Source organism: Podarcis erhardii (genome assembly GCF_964252035.2).
Source record: "Podarcis erhardii genome assembly, chromosome: 9".
NCBI classification, from domain to species: domain Eukaryota; kingdom Metazoa; phylum Chordata; class Lepidosauria; order Squamata; family Lacertidae; genus Podarcis; species Podarcis erhardii.
Genome location: NC_138512.1, coordinates 6,470,280 through 6,484,623, shown reverse-complemented (window position 1 = coordinate 6,484,623; position 14,344 = coordinate 6,470,280). Strand labels below are relative to the sequence as shown.

Genomic DNA, 14,344 nt, shown 5'->3' with positions numbered 1-14,344 from the left:
ATCTTAGTTGGAAGCACATTCCAAACTGCTGCAAATGCTCTGGAAAGGTTGGAGAAGAGGACTTCATGTTCTTTCCAGGCAAAATTCCACACCTCAGAACCTGGCCGTGGTCTCCTGAGATAAGGAGATAAAAGGGTGACACTACAGTCTCTCTGCCACCTTTTCTGTAGTTTTGGCCCAGTATACAGAACAAGGAGAGCCACAACCACACATGGGCGGCACCAACCTCCTGTGCATAGAGTACGGCACAAGGTTGGGAAGCAGCAGATAGAGGCTGAAGCCGACCAGGGCTAGCATAGCAAGTCAGAGCAGTCACAGGCAGAATGTGGGATAGCTCTCTTTCCCCAGACCAGTAATAGATGCCAGTAGCACAGTCACCTAGCAGGGTGAAAGAGCTTGCATTGCACATGAAGCTCCTGCAGCCAATCGGAAGCAGCGGAAGCCCCGTCGGATGTTCGGCTTCCATAAGAACCATTTGAAAACAGACACTTTCGGTTTTCAATCGTTTGGGAGCCAGAATGTTCGACTCCCAAGGCATTTGGGAGTCGAGGTACGGCTGTACTTTTGGATTCAGTGGCAAAAGTAACACTGATGGAGAGAGATTTAGTACTTTTATTAACAGCAGGCGTCAATACAGAATAAAAACCGGCGAAACAGTCTTTAAGCGGAATGATCTAGCATAAGCAAAATAAAATACTTCTGTTATCGAGAACTCCAGGGACCGCTGACAGAGAGGCTCCAGCTGGCCAGTATGCCATGTCCATCCAGTGAAGGGCTATGTTGAAGCTCGAAGGTCAGGCCCCATCAGGGAGATTTATATAGCCTCAGTGGCTACATGCTGGCTGGCCTGATCTCTAAATTCCTCCCACCTGTTAAGCTAGGCAAGATACAGGGGCCAGCAGAGTTAATTAATCCTGCAGCTGCACTCCTCCAGCAGGCATTCTGCCTTCAGCTGGCCCAAGAGTGGATCTTTCCACATCCTGCTGATACCTATCCCTGCAACACACAGTGATTCAAGACAACAAAGCAAGCAAACAAACCAAAAAACCCAAAAAAAACCCTTTACAGTCCCCTTTGGAACATGCCAATATGCAGGGAGGAAAAATCATGCAAACCAGTTAACCTACAGTATTTCCTCAAAATACAGGATGCTTTTACAATACTTTCCCCTACAGTAGTACAGTACAATTTTATTCTGTGAACTGCCCTGAGACCCCTGGGTATAGGGCGGTATATAAATTCAATTAATAATGATAATACAATTTCCTTGCAGTGGCCAATGGTGCAACAGTGTCATCTGGCACCAGGTACTTTTGAGGATAAAACCCCAGATAGTTTTCTTAATCAGCTCTCAGAACAGTGTGCTTCCAAAGTCTCTGCAACTGTGTGAAAGCTCAAGCGTGCTCCAATGGCTTGGAGATTGTCTTAGCATTATGTGTGAACCTAATTATGGTTTAGTGTGAATGCCTGAGCTTGCAGGCGCCCAGAGGCTGCAGCCGCTTTGCTCTTTTAGTCTTCTTGTTGCTGTGTTGCTGTGAACTAATCCATGGTTACCTTAGTGGGTTGTGGTTTTATCTCCTCAAGACAAACTCTGAGCAGTAAACCATAGGGCAAGCCTACGTTATAGCTCATGGCTTGTCTGGAGTGGGGCAAACTACAAGCCCAGGTTCAGGCAATAAACTAAGGCAAACAGCTTGCAGGCACAGCAGAGCCAGAAGAGAAGCAAAACGGCTACAATCACCTCGTTATCTGCATAGGTGTTTTATTTAATATGTTAATAAAAAATTATTGCAGTGGAGTGGGGAAAAGAAAGTGCAATATTTGTTTGGGCCAACAAGGGAGGGAACAAACCAACCAACCAACACTGAAGCTATATCACTTAACCATAGTTAGCTTTTAAAATAAAATGTAATTTATACATGAGAGAACAGAGTGCAAAAGAGTGTTACTGAATCATCTTATATGAACTTACCTTGTATTTTTATGGCATGAACCATAAATAAACTTGCCCCAAAAACTTGGGAAAGCCACTGCCTCTTTCTCAATACTTGCTTTCTGCTTTGGAAAGAACAACTTCACAGGGTGGCTTCAGTATTTTTATCACATTCATCTCAAAAATCTTTTGTATATTGAGCATGCTTTATAAGGCTTAGAAAGTACAGGACTTTATTTAGGAGTTTATTATGGTGGCATGAATTTGCTTGTGAGGTTCTCCTATGATCGCTGACAAGTGTTTCGTATCAGTGAAGTAGAATCTGGGACAGATTTTTCCCAGAGAATGTTGCGTCCACAAAATATTTGGTTGAATTTGTATAGAATTAGGATGCAGATGTGGCATGGACAGCATCAGCCTCTGTTCACTTGCATTTATCATGTCATCATTTTGTCCAGTCATGGTCCTTCTGAGTTTCGCTGTGGTTCTTTCTTTTCTCATAAGACTGTGGAGCATTAGGGCTTTCCAGGGCTACCCTTAGTACTGCTTTTCCATCTTTTAAAAGACGCATGGCTTCAGCTTGTACCCTATTACCTTTCTGGAGGGTGTCATGTTATCATCCCATTTTATAAATCAATTTGTTTAATTAGTATTTTAAATCAGGGGTCAGCAACCTTTTCCAGCCATGGGCCAGTCCACCGTCCCTCAGGCCATGTGGTGGGCCGGACTATATTTTTGGGGGGAAATGAACAAATTTCTATGCTTCACAAACAACCCAGAGATGAATTTTAAATAAAAGCACACATTCTGCTCATGTAAAAACACCGGGCAGGCCCCACAAATAACCCAGAGATGCATTTTAAATAAAAGGACAAATTCTACTCATGTAAAAACACGATTCCTGGACCGTCTGCGGGCCAGATTGAGAAGACGATTGGGCTGGATCCGGTCCCTGGGCCTTACGTTGCCCACCCCTGCTTTAAATCAACCTTTCAGTTAACACTCTGATAAAAAAAACACCACAAAAAACCCACAACCCTGCTGTTGTTTTGGTTGCTGCCATTTTAGTATCTCTCTCCCCCCCCCCCATATTAAAATGCTTCTGATCTAAAACAGATATAAAAAAGTCACGGAACTGTAGAGTTGGAACAGACCCCAAGAGTCATCTAGTCTAAACCCCCCCCCCGGAATGCAGGAATCTCAACTGAAGCATCCATGACAGATGACCATCCAATCTCTGCTTAAAAACCTCAAATGAAGGAGAGTCCACAACCTCTGAAGGGAGTCTGTTCCACTGTCAAATGGCTCTTAACCACCAGAAAGTTCTTTGTGGTGTTGAGTCGGAATCTCCTTTCTTGTAACTTGAAGCCATTGGTTTGAGTCCTACCCCCCAGAGCAGGAGGAAACAAGCCTGCTCCATCCTCCATGGGACAGGGCCTTGAGATACTTGGAGGGCTATCATAACTCCTCTGTGTCTCAAGAACAGCTTCTTCTCCAGAGCGATCTCGGCCCTGAATGGGAAACCTGGACTTTGAAAGTCATCTAATCTTCCTTGCTGTATTATACTATATTGTTTTAATTAGTGTTTTTATAGTTGTTCTGATTTTGAGTGGAGTGCCCTACCTGGGTGGATGGAGCAGCCAAGTAATTTCGTTGTCCCCGAGAGGGGGCAATGACAATAAAGATATTATTATTATTATTATTATTATTATTATTATTATTATTATTCCACTCTTCATGGAAATGCCCCGTTTTCTTGCTCCTGCTGCTGACTTGGCTTTCACCCTGTCTTCTCTTTAAACCCTCTTCCACCTCCTCTCCGGTTCAGAATGAGCACCTGCAGTTATTGTTCCCACCTCTTCTTCTTCAAAGCCTACTACGGGAGGTGAGCAGCAGAATGGGGCCGTGGTAGTACATGCCTGTGGGCCATTTGGAACAGGAGTTCCAACATGTTACCTTGTGCTCTGACCAGCTGACTTGCCCACTTACAACTCCATCCACATCCAGCACAGTAGCAACACCTCAGTGCCATTGAACTTCTGGGCACCCAGAGATCTCCACGTGGTCGCAATTGGACTCACATTGGACACAAAATGCGCATGGCACCCAGGGAATTTTGAACACCATGCGAGTGAGTGAGAAGGAGAAGTGTGGCTATGCAGAGCAATCGTATTCAGACAGAAGTCTCACTGAGTTCAATGGAACCTACCCCCAAGTAAATATGCTTTGATCTGCAGTAGCCCTTAGCAATCGGATTAGCAGTCTGAAAAGTTTAACAAGAGACTTAAAAGAAACAAAAACAACCAGAGAGAACTTCTCCACCTTTCATAGTTACTTTAGAGGAAATTTCTGCAGATTCTGTTTGTCCTGCAAGCTACGTACATCTGCTGAAATTCTCTCTTCTACACAGCTATTAAATGTGCAGGAGCCCTATCCTCTATCTCTTTTTTCCCCATCTGGTCACTCCATTTAAATTCTTTTTTGAAGAAACGTATTGGGCTGCAAAATGCCTTTGTGTTTTCAAGTTGTGAGTCAAGGACCCACAACCCACGTAGGGGTAAATAAGACACAAGGACACATGTATTTTAGGTTAATGGGCTAAAGAAGGCCACAACTTTATTGGTTACAGCATGTGAGTGGTATTGGCTTAGGCATTGGATCAAACAACCTATATATGACCCTACCCCACGCAGCAGGGGGTCATTTGAAGGTTAACAACCAGTGGGAGGAGCTTGTTGATGCAAATACAACTGGAAGCTTCCCCTGGTGTCACCGGGGGTCATGCCATGGCCCTAGTCACCAGCAGGGCATCGGACAGGATCCATGACCACTGGATTCCTTTAACGGAATACCCAACAAGGGGAGGGGTAGGTGATGGCCACACCCCACACCCCACCCACCAACACACGACACATATTCCAATGCCTAACCGCCAATACCAGAAAAGTTGTGACGATTTGCTACGAGGTAGGCGAAAAACCAAGAGGCTGGTGCTAATTTGCCAAATGGATAAAAAATTCCTACCAGGCCCCCTGGGCAACCAGGGGAACCAACCAAAGTCCATAGCAAGGTCAAGAGCATAAATATGACCTAAAAGGAGGACGGGCAGGTGATCCGATGACTCCGGGAAGCAGAATGAGGTGCGGGGCTTCCGCGGCCGCTTGAATGCAACTAGACCGTGCCCCCAAGCCAAGCCTATTGGCTGGCTTGACAGGTGCGGTGTGGCAGCCAGGAAAATGATGCAGGGGGCCGAATATGCCCCCCTGCTGATACGGGAACGGCTCCCGCTCACAACACCTCCCCTCTGGGAGGAGAGGCCTTGTCAGAATTGGAGGTTACAAAGCAAATGTGGTAGTTTTCTTCAGGTGGTCAAAGTAATGCAAGAGCTGTAAGACTTCCTCCCACTATGTAACGCTCTGAAGGACGTATCTAACTGCATTCATACAAGAGACCAGGCCCTGCAAATCCCGTTGATGTGCCAAATACTATCCTCTTAAGCCCCAACTTTACTCCTTCACTCACTTGCAGCTTCTGTTGCAAGGTGTCACCAGACTGTGGCTCTACTTAAGAAGTGGTGCCTTACAATCATGATGACAACGACATTGGATTCATATCACCTTTTAAATCTTACATACATTACATGAACACCCAGCATTATGCCTGCAAGCAATTACTTAAGTAGCCTGGTTCATTCATGCATGTACATCACTTGAATTCTGTTTAATTGCTTGCTAAACACTCAATGACTGTCAGCTGAGTGCGTAAGCAGCTCCCATTGAAAAGCATTGTGAAAGGGAACGTGAAGGGATATAAAAGTTCAAATTGTGTAATGGCTGTGGCAGCTCATTAAATACATAGAATCATGTATTTGTAGAGTTGGAAGGGACCCTGCAACCCCCTGCAAGTCATCACTTTATACTGCAGTATACTCATCCACTTCTGCCAACCTAGCAGTTGGAAAGCACGTCAAAGTGCAAGGAGATAAATAGGTACCGCTCCAGTGGGAAGGTAAACGGCGTTTCCGTGTGCTGCTCTGGTTCGCCAGAAGCAGCTTAGTCATGCTGGCCACATGACCCGGAAGCTGTACGCCGGCTCCTTTGGCCAATAAAAAGATGAGCGCCACAACCCCTGAGTCGGCCATGACTGGACCTAATGGTCAGGGGTCCCTTTACCTTTACCTTTATACTCATCCAGTGATGATCATGTGAACCAGCTGCATATGTTGTTGGATAATATGAGTGAGGTGACCAGTACATCCCTGCTTGTTTTTCATACTTTGAAAATATAAACTGTTTTAAACCTTTATTAACATTTATTTTTTCTCTTTCTTAATTATGTTAGTGTTTAAATTGATCTTTGTATTTCCTTCTTCTGGCTGAAAGTTGGCGTAAAATGTTTAAATGAGTACAGGAAATGTATACAACGTACTGGGCTAAAACCTATAAAAAAATAATATGTTACTTGGTCATTGAAACATTCCTCTTCTCCCAGGCCTTCGGCTGATTAAATAATATATGGCCTTTTATTGTTTGGTATTCCGGCATGTATTTTTGTGCTTTTATACTGTAAACTCACCTGTGATATTCGGATGAAGGGTGCTATAGAAATTTATTTAATAATAATAATCCTGTATGAAGTAGTGCAGTTCAACAGTATGTGCTCAGGTGATTGTTGGGTGCTTTTAACATTCCCATGTAAAAGAAAGTGGCCCTAGGTTGCAGTCACAGGCCCCCTTTCCCTGCACAAAGACTGGAGAAAGAGAATCTGCAAGGGGCAGACCAGGCAAGCAGCAGGTCCTCTGCGTGCAGAAGGCAGAGGAATGCTGCTGGGTGAGAAAGAGAACGTGGACCTGCTCATTCGGAGCTCTGGCCCACCTGACCTTCTCCCTGCTGCACCTCTTGGCTACTTGTGCATAGTCTTCTTGATTCCCCATTTATTATACATGCCCTTCTTACATCTCAGCTCATCTGTAAACTCCTTATGCAGCCACCCCAATTTTTTTCAAAGCCTCTCACTTTTCTTTCTTGTTGGCATTGTCTGCATTTGTGCCTTCAATATTTCACATTTAAGAATCTCTCATCCATCTTGGACTCCCTTCTCTTTGAGTATTTCTGACTATGGGATTTCACCTTAAGCTTTTTGGAATTGGCCTTCTTAAAGTCCAGAGTGCTCTGGGAAGGCACCCTCCAGGTCTTCAGTCTGGTAGATTAGTCTGAGACACAGTGACCAGGCCAAGGTTGGAAAATGCATGCTGGAAAGACTTTGTGCATATGTGTGTGTTTTATTTATTGAAATCCAGATCATGTTTACAAAGTACCCCTAACCAGCAAAATGCTGTCACTAAATTCACCCGAATACAATCTCATACTTGATACAGCTTGCCTTTTAGGAGAAAAAACATCAAATAAAGCTGCCAACTTGTTACATAGGTTCAAGTTGAAATTTCAAATCATCATATAATAAAAAATATTTCCAACTCAACATCCCATTTTGCTCATAGTATTTATTACAAATAATAATTGGATGTAAAACCTATATGATTAGAAATGTTATTTATACTGTGAAGTAACACTACTGAGTTAATTGGGATTTACTCCCACGTAAGTGGATAGAGGATGTTGGTCTTCTTTTCTTGCGTTGCATTTTGGAGTTTAAGCTCCACAGGTCAGGGATCTGTCATGTTGTGCAACTCTGTGCATAGCTTCTTAGAGTGAGACGTGCATCCATATAAGCGAGTATAGGATTTGAAGCTCACAGATTTCAGTGAGAAATATTGGTATGCGCTTCATTCCACTGAAACCAATGAGACTTTGAGAGAGGTGTGGCTAACCTTCAGCTCTCCAAATATTGCTAAGCAAAAGCTTCCGTAATTGAGGATACTGGCTGGAGTTCATGGGAGTCAAGGCTCAGCCATGTCCTTAGCCATGGTTCCACAACCTCCTTGGCTGTACCCCCTTACCAGGTCCAGGAGCTACCAGCCATCCCTGATGGTTAACACTGTCCCATTGGGTGGTGTCATGCAGCGAAAATGGCAACCTGAGAACTGTGTGAGTTCCCCAGCACAGACAAACTGCTTCCCATTATGCTTGTTTTTAAGCTGCAAGAAATCCAAAAGTATATAGTTACTATCAATTTAATTGGGAATTGGAGCGGGGAAATGCCACAGTATCCAGTTCCAACTTCTTACAGTTGTTACTTGCGTTATAGGAATATCATTGCCTGCCCACCCCGCCACCCCCCGCCTTGCATTCCAATCTCACAAACAGCTATAGAGTATTTGACTTTTAAAAAATGATTTTCTTGTTTTGCACTTGTATAGTCAAAAGCGTAACGATAATCCTATTAAAGATCTTGTGTCATGGAGGAGGGGGGTCGGCTCAGCGTGTGCTGGGCTGGAAGCTTGCTGCCATTGGCTGTATGCGAAACAGAATAGGAGGGGCTTTGGGATGGGGCAGGATTTATTACATGTTATAGTTAGAGCAGGGATTTCTTCTGTGGGAAATGCCCAGTGGTTGCGGCTGCTGATGATCTCACATCGACAGCAGTGCAGTGCTGAGTGAGGAAGGGTGACCCAGGAATTGAGGACTGAGAAAAATACAGCAAGCAGATGAAGAGAGGGAGCAGAGGAGGAGAAGCGTTTGCCAGAGCAGCAGGCAGAGCAGCAAAGGGACGGCAGGAGCTGAAAGAGAGAGGACAGCTCATGCCGAATGCCTCCCAGATGCACTGAAACCACCAACGAACCTTTGGGAATGGCTACAAGGACTGCTTGCTGCCTGTAGAGCAAGGGTTGTGGACTGACTCTGTGTGTGTGCGAGAGAGAGAGAGAGAGAGTGTGTGGCCGGGGGAGAGAACTTCACAGTACTCTTGATTAAAATGTTAAGTTGTGCATAACAGATTTGGCAAGACAGCCTGAGAAATGCTGCTGCAAGAGACTCTGGCGTGTAAATCACAGCCACTGATGCATATAGGACAGCCTGCTCTGGCATAAGGGTGGAGAATAAAAGAATGGAGGCAATGCAGAGAATATTGGAATAAAGGTCTGCATTGGGTCGTTGGATTTAATAAGGAGGAGGTGGCGCTGAAAGAAGTCAGCCTCACATGAATGGTGGACTTGACACGAGGTGCTGTGCTGAATTCTGAGAGATGCTAGACATTAAATCTGACAACTGTGCAAAGAGAGACCATGGAGAAATCAAGTAGTGAGGATTCCTCAATTCACCGGAGTCCATCTTTGGATAGCAAGGATTCAGACTTTGCTAAACCTTCTACCTCAGGCCGGCAGTTTGGCCGAGGCTTCACCGCCGGAGCTTTCTATGGTACCACAGGATCGAACACACAGAGCCATACCGCAGCTGCAGCTGGGACTGGTGTTAAAAGTGACAAATACAATGCACCCAAAGGCAGCAAATACGTGGTTTTTTATCTGGATCTATCATTTGTTTTCCTTTTAGAATTTAAGAAGTGCAGCATGGCGAGGGGCTGCTTGTGTTGTTTGAAATACATGATGTTCCTTTTCAATTTAATATTTTGGGTGAGTACTGCATTTTTATATTCTTAATTAAGAGCTCCATTTCCTTACTGCATTGTGAGCACAGTATATTTTAAGCTTGAACGTTAAGATTTCCCCCTCCTTTCTTTTACCTGCATGGAATATTTATGGAGCTGAATCCATGTCGTACGCTAGAGGGGAAAATGCAAAATTCTCATATCTTTTGGGTTTCATTTTGACAAGATTTATTTGCAGTAAACTGTGTGTTGAGCAGGCTGTATTAAAGAAAACAGAACCTTTCTCTTAGCCAAATTATTCATACCGACATGGTGGCATCTGTTTTAATATTACCTCAAGCTGCTGTAAGTATTTCTAAGCCGTTGCTATTAATCTGGCTCACTTTCCTAACAGAGGAAAAAAGTGGGTTGTTTTTTTTAGTATGAATGAGATTTAGTCTCTAACCATCACTTTTTTTAAAACCAAGATTCTTAATATGGTCAGTGAAAATGACAAACAATAAGGACTTTTGAGCTACTGTTACTCACATTGGCAAATTGGAGGGCCTGCTTTTTTGTGGGACCAAAATTGATTTTCCTTGGTTAGCAAGCCAGGAGGCGTGAGGAATGGCAGCAATGCTTCAGTAAGCAAATTTGAGAACTCCTAGCAGCTACTATGATCTAAATGATGTCATGTGCACTTGGAAAATCAGGCTGTTAATGCCAGTCAGCAAATAATTTTTGTTTAGAACTAATTCACAATTTATTATCTGTCTTGGTTTTCTTGACCAAAACCAAAGTTTATCAGGTTTGAATGATTAGGAAAAGCAATAATGTGCATTCTAATGGTAAACTCATGCATGTGAGCTTGAGGAACAATTATTCAAGGCAGACATCTAGATACAAAAATGGTACCATTGCATTATTAACCATTTTTGAGTTTTATAGTAAACCAGCATTGTTTGAGTTAAACTAGTTTGTTTCTTGGCAGCTGGTTTTTCTGTGTGATTGACTCAGTTTATCTCTTGAAGGCCAGATGCACTGTGAGAACTGGGCAGGTATTCCTGAATAATTGCATTTCAATAGTTAATGGATTAGAGGCAGGTGCAGGAATCTTCTTTAAAGAGAACTATCTAAGTAAAATACTTAACCACTTATAAATGCCTTATATCCAAATGCCTTCATTATTTGTGTTTGCTTTACCCCATAAATAGCAGAAATTCACCCCACTCACTTCTAGATTTATTTTATAGGAAAATTTTGAACCTAAAATTCCTGAATCATGTGTGTTTGAAGTTACATTGATAATTCCATGTATTGCTAGGGTGTGTGTGTTATCTAGTGTGTTATCTTTGTGGACCATTGCATTTTGTTAAATTACAGTCACTATGAGACGAATTGCTTGAAAGACATCTAAATTAAAATTCAGGTATTTATAGCTATGGTACATTAAATCTATATGCACACAAGCTGGGATGAGGGGCTGAGCTCATGGCTGGTAAAATTGTTTGAAGTTTCCTCTTAAACCACTTTCCCCGTTGAAGAGGGAAAGTGAGTCTCAGTTTAAATTTTACAACCAAAATGTACAGCAGCCCAGGCCCACGGTGAACAGGCCCGGATGAAGGGAGGTAGCGCGGGCCAGCCCAGCGCTCCTTTCCGCTGGCATCAGGAGAACTCACTGGCCGAGCACTGGGTGGGTGGGCGGGCAATCCCATTTGGCTCGGGAAGGGGGGTGCTCTGGTGGCATCGGTGGCTTTCCCACCCCGGGCACTGGCAACCCACGCTATGCGGCTGTGCTTAAGCGGTCAACAGCTCTTATTGAGCTCCCATGAAACTTATGAAAAGTAAGCAGGCTGGTATGCAACAAAACTGGCTTATCTCTGGGGTTGCCTGGTTCATTACTGCTGCAGTGCTTCTGGGCCTTCAGTTTAGCACCCATTCCAGTATGAGTGTAGGCCTTTCCTTTCTCCCACATAAATGGATGGCTGTCATTCACTGCAAGGGAAGAGAGTACAGAGCTGTATTCAGGAGCAGAGTTGCAGTAGGGGCAAAGCCTGACCTGATGGTCAGTGGCCCAGCATATGGATTGCAGTGCGTCTCCTCTCCCGCCTGAAGGCAGCACAGGGAGTCATAGCATGCTTCTGGCACTCCTTCGTTCCATGGCAAAAAAGGTAGGTGTTAGGTTGGAGAGGGGGCAATGCAATTTCATTTGGTCCAAAGACTTGTAGGATTGCTGTGATGAATAGGCTGACACAAGAGCTAGTAAAAATGCGGATTAGAAATGTTGCAAGACCATCTGGCATAGAAGTTCCAGCAGAGAAATGTTATCCACCTTTCACAGCACTCTGATCATTTGATACCTCTCCTAAACTTTTTTGTATACTCTCAGATCCAATGAAAAACTCCTCATGCTTACCTCAAAGTCTATGCACTCCACCACTTCTATAGTGATGCCTTCGATCCTCCACTTCTATCACTTCCAGGTACCCCAAGATGTCTTGCTCCCTCAAACAGCTCTGCAGTTCTTTATGCCTGGAACTGCTTTCCAGAACACCTGCATGGTGGCACCTCTCTCTTGCTTCAAATTCAACCTCAAATTGCACCTTTTCTGTGAAGCTTTGGCACAACACACAATCCCCAGGACTTAATGTAACTAATCAAACTTTCTCCCTGGGTTGGTTCAGACCAGGAAGGGGATGGGGAGTGCAGCTGCTGGCTACACGTGCTTTACTCCCTTGTGCAAAATTCTCATTTGTGGGGAGGCTTCAAAAATTCATCAGTTTACTGCTAGGACTGAGGGGAGTTGTAGTTCAGTAACATCTGGAGGACCAAAGGCTTCCCCCATCAGGTTTAATTCAATACCAAATATCTTAACCAGAATCCTAGTATTGTATCTTTCTTTCCCTGTGCAAACAACTTTTAGGAGAGTATTGTATCAGAGTGAAAAAACATACGTAGATGAGATCCCCAGGGAAGTAAATGGGGGCTGGACTAAATTTTGCTGGAGGACTTATCAGGGGTGATGGTGAAGGAACAGGGCAGTTGCCCAGGGCCCCACACTTTGAGGGGTAGGGGAGTCTTGTACAAAATCCTGCCTTCATCCTTATAGTCATTCTCAGTCTACCTTGTATTTATCTTAGGAGTATTGCAAGCAAGTCCCTCCCTACAGAAACACTTGCAGAAGACGGGCCCATCTTCACCAGTAGTACACTAGTAGTTCATTCGCCAAGATCCACCGTCATGCTTTTTTTCTACACATGCCCGGTACACTCAGGGCAGCAGCAGGAGGCAGCTGTCAATTTGTTTTAGTAAGAGTGGAAAGGAGAAGAGATCCACCTGGGAAGACAACCTAGATCTTCTGAAATTTCAGAATAGAATAGGATAGAGTCTGGTCAGACAGATCTCACAAAACAAGCTCAACAAAAATAAAACAAAACTCATTTAAACTTTTTACAGGTGGTATCTCTACTAGCCGGAATAATAAAAACAGGTGAAACCAAATGTTAGAGAGGAAGTGATGTGATTGGAACATATTACCACATGTGGTGGTCATGTGATAATGTGTATTCATTCTGGAAAAAAAATATCTTCAAACAATCTCAATAATAATTAAATTTGAACTGCCACTGTGTCCTAAACTTGCTCTTCTTTTGATTTTTGACATAAATCTTCCTATTAGGGTTTCCAGAGAACTCATTCTTCATCTTTTTTCTGTCACCAGATTAGTGATCTCAAAACATACAGACATAGCCAACAGTTGCAGGGGAGAAGGTCAGGTGGGTTAAAGCTCAGAATGATCTCAGGGTTGCAAGGAAAGCTACAAAAAAGGGGAGGGGTTCTTCGGTGATGTGTTCAAAGCAAGAAGAAGAACAGGAAGTAGTAGGTCCTCTGAGTGATTGGCTGACAAAGAGGAAGTGGAACTGCTCAACACCTACTTTGCCTCTGTCTTCACCCAAAAGGAAAGCAGTGCCCAACTTGGTGATAACAGAATAAATGATGCAAGGAAAGAACTGCAGCTCAAGAAAGGAAAAGTGATAAAGGAACACCTAGCTACTTCAAACAGATTAAATCTTCAGGGCCCGATGAGCTGCACCCAAGGGTACTAAAGGAGCTTGCGGATGTAATCTTAGAGCCTCTGTCTCTAATCTCTGAGAATTCTTGGAGGACAGGTGAGGTCCCTGCAGACTGGAGGTGATCAAATGTTGTCCCCATCTTCAAGAAGGGGGAAAGAAGATGACACAGGTAACTACTGACCTTGATGTCAGCTTGATGCTGATACTGTAGATGCAGTGTATCTCGATTTCAGTAAAGCTTTTGATAGAGTCCACCGTGATATTTTTGCAGAGAAGCTGGTAAAATGTGGACTGCACAAGAATGCTGTGAGGTGGATTTGTAGCTGGTTGACTGACCAAACCCAATAAATGGTTCCTCGTTATCCCGGAAGAAAGTGACAAGTGAGGTACCACAGGGTTCTGTTATTGTTCAACATCTTTATAAACAACTTGGACAAAGGAATTGAGGGGATGTTTATCAAATTAGCATCAAACTGAAAGGGGTTGATAATGCTGCAGAAGATAAAATTGGGATTCAATGTGACTTTAACAGATTGGAGAGCTGAGCCAAAAGTAACAACATGAATTTAAACAGGACAAATGAAAGGTTCTGCACTTATTGGGTCATCTGGCTTGCCAGTATGCAGAAGGGATCTAGGGGTCTTAGTAAGCCACAAGCTTAACATGAGTCAACAGTGTGATGCAGCAGTAAAAAAAAAGGTAATGCTATTCTAGGTTGCATCAAGTATGGTTTCCAGATCAAGGGAAGTAATAGTCACACACTATTCTGCCTCGGTCAGACCCCACCTGGAGTCCTGTGTCCAGTTCTGGGTGCCACAATTTAAGAGAGAGATTGGCAAGCTGGAGGAGGGGG

General features: G+C 43.8%; 1 protein-coding gene across 3 annotated transcripts in view; it reads left to right on the top strand.

Moving 5' to 3' along the window:
- The window catches only part of TSPAN9 (tetraspanin 9), a 135,580-nt gene that overhangs the window by 39,307 nt on the left and 81,929 nt on the right, over positions 1-14,344 (top strand). For 2 of the 3 annotated variants that reach the window (XM_081876436.1, XM_081876437.1), the window contains exon 2: positions 9,385-9,464. In XM_081876436.1, coding sequence (XP_081732562.1) covers positions 9,402-9,464 — 63 coding nt within the window. In that variant the 5' untranslated portion in view covers positions 9,385-9,401. Of the gene's footprint in view, positions 1-8,424; positions 9,465-14,344 lie in introns of those variants that run through there. The other variant, XM_081876435.1, reaches the window with a different exon arrangement.